General features: G+C 38.1%; 1 protein-coding gene across 2 annotated transcripts in view; it reads left to right on the forward strand.

Annotated features, from left to right (window-relative positions):
- The window catches only part of GIPC2 (GIPC PDZ domain containing family member 2), an 84,510-nt gene extending 75,297 nt beyond the window's left edge, over positions 1-9,213 (forward strand). Inside the window, exon 6 of one of the 2 annotated variants that reach the window (XM_074381055.1) lies at positions 1,432-4,748. In XM_074381055.1, coding sequence (XP_074237156.1) covers positions 1,432-1,472 — 41 coding nt within the window. In that variant the 3' untranslated portion in view covers positions 1,473-4,748. Of the gene's footprint in view, positions 1-1,431; positions 4,749-7,741 lie in introns of those variants that run through there. The other variant, XM_003921388.4, reaches the window with a different exon arrangement.
- Positions 9,214-9,742: the final 529 nt, after the last annotated feature.

Here is a 9,742-nt window from a genome sequence, read left to right on the forward strand (position 1 = left end):
CTTATAGATTTGAAAACAAATTCAGAGAAGTTTGATAACTTACCCAGTCACCTAACAAGTTAAAAACTAAGATTTAATTCTGAAACTTTGATACCAAGATTTTAACCATAAAGTAATATTTTATATTTAAAAGTTTTAGGTGTTTAAAAACTTAATGGAAATTATACGTTGATCTGTCTCACCAAAACAGCTTTGTCATTAATAATGTATAGTTCAGTGGCAGTAATAAAAAGTGGCCACTAGAGGTCAGCACTTAGCTGCTATAATGTGATCTAAAAATTCTCTTTACAATTAAAAAAATTCTTTTTGAGATGGGGTCTCACTATGTTGCCCAGGCTGGATTAGAATCCTGGACTCAAGCAATCTCCCTGCATCAACATCCCAAGTAGCAGGTATTACAGGCTAAAAAATTTTCAGTTTTTAAAAATCTATTTTCTCTTTTTTTCTCATGTGTTTCTAAACATACTGTAAGAAAATTCTACTCTTTTAATGGAATATTTTTTTGCCAGATTGCATTCAGATTTATTATCGTAGTATATTACAACTCTATTATAATCAATAGATGAAAATAATCTTAGTGGCTGTCTTATGTTAATATGCCGTACCTTCATAAAGTGTTTTATTGTGCTAAAGTTTCTTTTGCTTTTCTCTTAAATCAGAGATATAATGTTTTTTCAAAAAGAATGAATTATACCATTTATCATGTAAGAATGTCTTAAAAGCTATGCTTACCAAACCCCATTGTGGATGAGAAATAAAATTTTAAAAAGCCATGTTTATACTTTATGTATTAGGAAAAATATATAACATATTTAGTTGCATGCTCCATTTTTGAATTCATATAGCAAATTACTGGCTTAAAAAAGATGTATAGGCCGGGCGCAGTGGCTCAAGCCTGTAATCCCAGCACTTTGGGAGGCCGAGGCGGGTGGATCACAAGGTCGAGAGATCGAGACCAACCTGGTCAACATGGTGAAACCCCGTCTCTACTAAAAATACAAAAAATTAGCTGGGCATGGTGGCGCGTGCCTGTAATCCCAGCTACTCAGGAGGCTGAGGCAGGAGAATTGCCTGAACCCAGGAGGCGGAGGTTGCGGTGAGCCGAGATCGCGCCATTGCACTCCAGCCTGGGTAACAAGAGCGAAACTCCGTCTCAAAAAAAAAAAAAAAAAAATGTATAGAGCCCTGTATTACATGCAGTATTTCCAACACAATTATGTAGCTGTGTAATTGGCATTTTTGGTTGCTTCTATAAGATCAGGTGTTCCTTGAAGGCAGATGCCATATCTTAGTTTTTTTTATTGCATTTTATGTTTTGGGGTACATGTGAAGAACATGCAAGATTGTTGCATAGGTACACACATGGCGGTGTGATTTGCTGCCTTCCTCCCCTTCACCTATGTCTGACATTTCTCTCCATCTCTTACTCAGTTTTTAATCCCAGCTCCTACCACATACCTCTCCCAGAGTAAGTACTTGGTAAGTGTCTGTTGAGAGTCACAAAAGTGGTGAATTCACAAGGAGCGTGAGTCCTAATTTTATTAGTTTGGAGCTTTGGCCCTTGGGCAAATTATTAAACTTAGAATCCTAATTTCTACATATATAAAAGGGGCATAATAAAAACAATCTTATAGAGTTTCCAAGGAATCAAATTGAATAATATGTATAAAGTTCCTGTCACATCAGAAATAATAATGGGTGCAGCTATTATGATTCTTAGTGATGATCACTAACGATGACTATTACTAGCTGTAATGGCAGCTATAATAGAGGTAGAATATGCGGAGCTGTATAACTAGACTCTATCAGCAGCTCTGAGCAGTCCTGAGTTTGGGGGTATTTCTTCACTATACTGTTGTGCCAGAATGAGTGCATGAGTGAGATGATGCATTTTGGACTGTGAGGTTAGAATATGGGCATCTTGAAGCAGCATTTTCTTTTATTTTGTGACTAGAAACCCAAACCAGAGCTGGCAAGTCAGTGCAGGTCAGATCTACAATGTGGAGTTCCCAGGCTTAGTGTGCTAGACAACACTGCTGGGCTTCCTGAGGTATAAACAAGCCATGTACCAAGTTGTTCCGTTTTCTCTCTTATAGCCACAGATGTGTGTGTGTGGAGAGAGAGAGAGAGAAATTGATTCAGTGTCCATCAGTGAACATCTGCATCCTTGTCATGGTCTCCCCTGGCGTTTAAGAGCATCATCTGCACTGTTAGTTTCTGTTTCGGAATGGTCTTTTATCCGTATGCATTTTCTTATGTCTCTTATCTGTGTGCATCTTATTTCTTCCTCAGCTAGATTTCTTCCTTAACATGTCTTACCCATATGTCAGTAAAATCTTTAGGTAGTTGCCTTTATAAATGCTACCTGCCAAGCCTATGAGAAATAGTTAAAATGGTAGAGTAAGCAAAATTCTGAACTGGAGTTCTACTTCAGCAATACTTCACCTTTATGTTTTGGCGGCTCTTCTTTTACATCCAGACTATGAGATCAAAGTGCTGGACTTCACTTTCCCCAATGAATGCTAACTCTGCCTGTGCAAAAAATATGTAAGTGTCGTGACAAACCCTCTTCTTGTACTGGCCCGTTCACTAGCATTTGTATGCACGAGACACTGAACTAGTTACTACGGGCATAAAAGACAGTAAGCTACCCAAGATCTGTTGGGAGTTTATTTTCTCAGTCGGAGAGAAAAAATACACAGAAAAATCATGTCAGTGCAGAGCAATGTTACATTTGCAGTCTAAGACCTTGTTACTCAAAGTGTTGCCTGTGGACCAGCATCGCCTGGGAGTTGAAAATGCAGAATCTCAGGGCTGCAGAACTACTGAACCAAAATCTGCATTTGCCAAGACCCTGTGTGATTTGTTTGTGCACTTAAGCATGAAAAACACTGGCAGAAGGGTTTAGAGAATTGAGATATCTCTTCTAGCTGTGGACAAAGGATTTCATGGAGGAGAGAGCCTTGAAGGAGAGAGAGGATTTTGACTCCTTGCTGGTGGCTAGGAGGAGGTTATCCTGGGCAAAGGCAGAAAGCAGTGAAGATAGCGTTTTGAGTGGTCGGATTTATGAGGGCACAGCGTTAGTGTAGAGTGGGGTAGCCACTGGGGAGCCAAGAGTGCTTTAGGTTAGACTGCCACTAGGATTTAGAGTTTTAAAAATAAACATTGGTTATACAAGGAAAAAAAAATGTGTGTGCGTGTGTGTGTATACACACACACACACACAGACATTAAACATATATACATATATATTTTAAATTTGTTGAAAAAAATGTTTTTAAGAGACAGGGTTTCATTCTGTTGCCCAGGCTAGAGTGAAGTGGCATCATCATAGCTCAGTGTAGCCTCAAATTCTTGGGCTCAAGTGATCCTCTTGCCTCAGCTTCCTGAGTATGTGGAACTGCAGATGTGGACTGTCATGCCTGGTTAATTTTATTTATTTTTTTTATTAAGTATACTTTTCCTCAGAGATAAGATATTGCTGTGCTGCTCAGGCTGGTCTCAAACTTCTGGCCTCATGTTATCTTCCTGCCTTAGTCTCCCTAGTAGCTGAGATTGTAGGCATGAGCCACCATGCCCAGATGGAATATTTTTATATATGGCGCTGACAGATAATCTCAGAGGTGGAAAGGAGCTTCATGGTCCTTTTGTCTCGGTACCCAGTGGGATCAGAGCTGTGCTTTAGGAAGGGGAGTCCAATTTGCCTATGTGGGATGGTTTGCTGACTGGACTTGGAGATTAGGAGATAACATGGCAGTGGTGGGAATGAAATGGAAAGAATTGGATTAGAGAGAATAAAGGGAGAGCAAAGGTAGAATAAGGGAGGCAGTGTTTGCTGCACAGGCTGAAGACCTGGGAGAAGAGAAAAATAATGGTGGAAATGAGAGAAAGAGGGGGCGTTTCTTTAGATGGGAAGGTGATATTTGGTTTCTGACATGCTGTTTGAGATGCTAGTGCAGCACCTAGGAAGAATTGCCCACCAGTTACTCAGAAATGGGTGTGTGGAACTCATGACGGAAGCTGGGGATGGAAGCAAAGATTTGGGACTTCTCTGCGCCATGGTTGTGCTTAACCTGGGTTTGTGGATAAGATCTTCAAGGAAAGATAGCCTAGTCTTCAAAGAAAGAGAGACACAAACAGAACCTCCAGACTTATGTGAAATACTGATAGAATACTGTAGGACACGGTTTCCCTGAGCACTTGGCTTCTTATCTGATGGTGTGAAAATGCACTCCAAGGCAGCTTGCTTCTTTTCTTAACTATAGTACTATGACTGTCTGTTAAAAGAAATGGAACGTTCCTTACAGACATTAAGGCATTCCTTAATGGCTTAGGAGATAATTTCCAAATACGGCTAATACCTATGAGCACACAGGATAAATATTGCAAGTTAGGTATAGTTTTACCACATCAAACACAGCACTAAATTTTTTTTTCTAATTTGAATTTATGTACTAGGTTTTGCTGAGTTTTCTTCCATTGGCTTCACAGAGGTTTCTCTCAATATTTTATTATGGTAATTTTCAGACAGATAGATAGTTGAAAGACTTTTTAGTGAAAACCTCTGTATACACCTGTCACCTAGACTCTACTGTTAATATTTTACTATAATTGCTTTATCACTTACCTCCCCATTTAGTCGTTCTATATAAAGATTTTTATGAACATATTATTTTCGTTATAATATAAAGGATATGTACTGATTTTTCAGTAAATATTAGAACAAAAATATTTCTCTAAGTTATGAATTATTCATAAACATTATTTAAAATGATGTAAAAATATTTCACCTAATATATTTAATCATACCAGAGGTAACTTAATGATTCTACATTTTAGAATTTTTTTTTTGATTCTGTTAGGTACATCTTTATGCTAAACTCTTTTCTGTTTTAAAAATTTTATTTTTGAAGTCTAGATTTCCAGAAGTAAAAATGGTAGGTAGGTCAAAGGATATGAACACTTTGATGACTTTTGATACTTGTTGCCAAACTTTTTCTGAAAGCCAAATTTATGAAGTCAAGTCAGTGTATCTGTGTGTTTGCTTCAGCATATCCTGGCCATCCTTGACATATCATTAAAAAAATGTTTAAATAAACTTGAGAGCTTTGGAAGCGTCTGGGTAACTTGGCAGGGCGCGTGGGCTGGAGCAGAGGTTCCAGCTGCAGCTGAGGAACTCTCTCCTTTGTGAAGTGTTTGCTTCCAGATTGATGGCAAATGAAGAAGGCTTTGGGTAATGGCTGAGATCTGGTGCAAGATGGAGAGAGGGTGATGATAATATAAAGAAGAGATTCAATTTCTCTTCTTTCTTCACTGCCATTCTTATATATATATAGAAACAATCTTAAATGTACAGAAAAGATACAAATACAGTAAAAAGACTTTTCTTGAACTAATTTGAGAGTAAGTTACATTAATAATGTCCCATTACCCCCAAATACTTCGGTGTATATTTCCTAAAAACAAAGATATTCTCCTGTTGAATCATAACATAACCCTTCGAACCATGAAACTAACATTGATACATTTCTGCCATTTAATATTCATATTCTATTTATGTTTCACTGATTCCTTAATATCTGTTATAGCAAAAGAGTGTGTTCAAAATCACATGTTGCATTTACTTATCACGTTGTGTCCATTTGGAATAGTTATTTGTCCTTTACTTGGTTTTCATGACCTTGATGCTTTTGGAGGGTACAAGCCAGTTATTTTGTAGAATGTTCCTCAACATTGGTTTGTCTAATCTTTTATTTAAAATTACACTCAGGTTACACCTCTTTGGTGTAACCTCACAAATGTGATTCTGTATTCTTTTCATTACATCTTATAGGGAAGCACGGGTTTTTGATTTTTTTTTTCCTTAGGAATGTTCACTTCGATCACTTCAGGTAGTGTTTGTTAGGCTTCTGCACTGTAAAATTATTCTCTTTCATTGATAGGTATTGATGGGGAGATATTTTGAAACTATGTAAACATACTGTTCCTTATGAAACGATCAGCTTCTTTATTTTTTCCTTATCTCTTCATTCAATTGTGTGTTTTATTATGGATTAATGGATTCCTGTATTCACTGGAGTTATAATCTATTACCATCATTACTTATTTTGATGCTTAAATTATCCCTGATTCAGTCAGTGTGAATTCTTGCACACTGACATCTATGTCCTTTTCACATTTCCATCATTTTTTGCGACTTTCTTCCTTTCCGATGTAAGATATTCTTTGTTCGTAGTGTATTTTGCCTGCACCAGCCCTGTAATCTACCAGTTTTCTGAGGCAGTTTTAGTCTTTTTAATGGAGAATGATATTTAAGAACAAAGATTTGGGTGCTTTGTGTCCTCATTGTTGTTAGGGTGTCATGCTTCCAGAACTGAGGAATGTGTATGCATATGTATATGTGCATTTATGTCTATATTTTTATAACATCTCAATTGGAGATATATATATTTCCACTGGCATCTACAATTCCAATTCTATAGGGTTCATTCTTATTTTCTCCCTTTCCCTATATATTCTTCTTGGGCAGTGACAAACTTGATTCCTATTACTACGTATGTATGTATGTATGTATGTATGTATGTATGTATGTGATCCATCTCCACGTGTGAAACCAATCTCTCATCACTGTGGCTGCTGTCCTCCCTCCCCATCCCCATGCCCTCCTCACCACATCTGTACTCTCCCACCCCATGCCAGGCTGCCTGGCCATATAGAAGCCCTCCTTACCTTACTAGAGCTTTGATCCCTCTGCCGGTTCACCCCACCCCCACCCCACTTCTGCTCGATCCTGGTGCCCTTCTGCAGGCCACCTCTCTCCCTTTCTTCCTGGCCCAGCTTGTGTTAGGACTGAATTGACAGGAAGAGGCATAGCTTTTATCTCTCCAGACCTTGTGGCTCATTCAGAGAATAATACAAACTTGGATTAGTTCATCCTTAACCAGGAAGGAAAGGAGAGGCTGGAGCTTTTCCCTGTGGCTTTGGCGTTTCCCTTTCAAATGGAGGTTTTTCACCCAAGTCCCACATCACATATACAGGATCTCTTTCTGGTTGTTGGTGCTTTTAAGATGCTGGGTGGAAATCCGCTGAGCCTCCTGGGCTTCCAGGCAGCTGGGACAAGTCCTATGTACTCCTGAAGATGCTGGTTCCAAGACAGAGAATATGGGGTGCAGGCAGAGTAGAGAAACTGAACAAGACTGCCACCTTCACGTTCGATCCCAGACTGGGGAGGGGCTCAGAAAAGGTACCTTGTTCCCTAGGTGGACAGATGTCCTCCTCTGCTGCTCCCCAGCTTGATTGCTCCAGTGCAAGCTGTAATCCTTTGTCATTTTGTCTTTGGGTAGGGAGGACTGGACTCCATCTCAGTTGGGAGTCGGGGACTGGTGGAGGAGGTAGGGAGAGTAGTTAGGAGGTTAGGGAAGGGGTGTTCTTTAAGTTTCCTGCTAGGGTTAGTCACAGCCACAGGGTTGCTTTCAGGGGATCTTGTTCTACCCATGGGAATGCCAGAGGTTCCCAACTGAAGGGCTCCAAGGTTAGGGGAGGGAAAGGGTGGCAGCGGCAGCTGCAAACCTGGGTGCAGTGGACAGATTGTTGAAAAGGATGAGGGTATCTTACTGTCTTAATTTGCCCGAGAAATATACTTATGCATGCTACTTTTAGCAAGTAATTTTCCTGGTGCCATTTTTCTCAGTCCTCTGATGCTATTTCACTTATCATTAATTTTTAATATTATTTTTGACAGCCACTACAATGTTTGAAGCTGGAAAGGACAAAGTTAATTCAGACGAATTTGCTGTGGCACTTGACGAAACTCTTGGAGACTTTGCGTTCCCAGACGAATTTGTCTTTGATGTGTGGGGAGTCATTGGTGATGCCAAACGAAGAGGGTTATGATGTGGACACTCCATCTCTGAAGAAACAAGCCATTGTTCTTCTTTTATTCTTTTTTTAGAAGTTCCATAAGACCTGTTTTTGGACACCTTTATACGAACTCTGGTTTAGTTTCATGTGTATGGAATATATTCTTTGAAATATAATTTTGGTAATTTTGATTTCTGGGCACTTTTTAATATTGCTTATGTAGTATGCTTAAGAGAAATAACCTAAATAAGGATCAATTGTAATACTCATTCCAAAGGTTTTTAAAAGTAAGTTTTAAGGAGTATTTCTAGGTAGATTATTTTCTTCTCTATCAATGCCCATGCTTTGTTTTTCTTATATAAAGAGTCGATTTTAATAGCTTGGTAGTTTTTTTTTTTTAAATAAAATTTTAATGTAAACTAGGATTGGAGTATGGTTTACTTCATAGCATCTTCATTTTATTATCCTGCTTTGAACAGGATATGTTCGGGAAATGCAATGTGAATTATGCCCCTTACTGGTCTAGAAGCTTTTTTTTTTTTTTTTTTTTTTTTTTTTTTTTTTTTTTTTTATTATCCTGTGAGTAAGGGAAGGAAGATTCCTGTGGTGTGTTGATTTCAGCCCACTTTCTCTCTTTGTAAAACAAGGATTTATTGATTTTCTTGTATGCTTCTTTATACATGCTCTTAAAACTTGTGGTTAAAATCTGCGCTGTGTGTCTCTGCATGTATAAAAGAAGGATAAAAAAAGAGGTGGGGAGGGTAGAACTACTTGCATTTGATTTTTTTTTCAGTACTTTTTTTTGGTAAAGATATCTTACATTTGGAAAAATCTTAGGACTCCAAAAAAAAAAAAAAGAAGAAACCATAGAACTGATACATTTAGTAAAGTTGCAGGATATAGAAATCAACATACAAAAATCAGTAGCATCTTTTTTTTTTTTTTTTTTTTGGAGACAGGGTCTTGCTCTATCACCAGGCTGGAGTGCAGTGTTGTGATCCCGGCTCACCGCAACTTCTGTCTTCCAGTTTTAAGCAATTCTCCTGCCTCAGCCTCCCGAGTAGCTGGGACAACAGGCGCAGGCCACCACGCCCGGCTAATTCTTTGTACTTGTAGTAGAGACAGGGTTTCACCATGTTCGCCAGGATGGTCTCCATCTCTTGACCTCGTGATCCACCTACCTCGGCCTCCCAAGCATAATTTCTTTTTTTCACTCCTAGCTACTTTTATGTTGCCTTTTATAAGCACTCCAGGGAAGGTTTTATATTCTTTATAGAGTTTTTTTTGCAAATATATTTATTCAAAATAACTATGTTTGAGAACTTTTTTTTTTTTTTTTTTTTTTTTTTTTTTTTTAAACAGCAGCCCTTTTTAGTTTCCTAAACTTTAGAAGAGATGCTATCAAAAATAGATTTCCTTCCAGTGGAAATAAAGGAGGAAGGGAGAATTGAGAAATCTATTAATCTATTACTTTAGAGTTTTAACACATCCTCTGGACCTTAAATTATAGAGAAAATTGAAGGTAAATGGTTGTCTTATCACTCTTATTTGACGTTTTATAGGTGTAGGAGAAATGGAAATAAATGCTTTCAACAAAGATCACTTAATACAGCAGAGCATGGTGTAACCAAGCATCTTTGTAAAGTGTTAGCTGAAAACTGCTATGTGCTGCCACGGTAATTAGAAATAACAACCTGTTAGTGATGTGTTCTAGGAAATCAGAAGTAGTTCTCTTTTCATGCGGGGTTATTGCTTAGATAACTCTTGCTTTTTGGTAAAACTTTAGTTTTACTGCCATCCACTCCTTTTTCAAATGAGTTTAATGCCATAAAGCTGAAGCTGATATTCTTTGATTAATTTGAAATCTGCACAGAAGCTGTTT

The sequence above is a fragment of the Saimiri boliviensis genome, chromosome 11 (assembly GCF_048565385.1).
Source record: "Saimiri boliviensis isolate mSaiBol1 chromosome 11, mSaiBol1.pri, whole genome shotgun sequence".
In the NCBI taxonomy this organism is placed as follows: Eukaryota; Metazoa; Chordata; class Mammalia; order Primates; family Cebidae; genus Saimiri; species Saimiri boliviensis.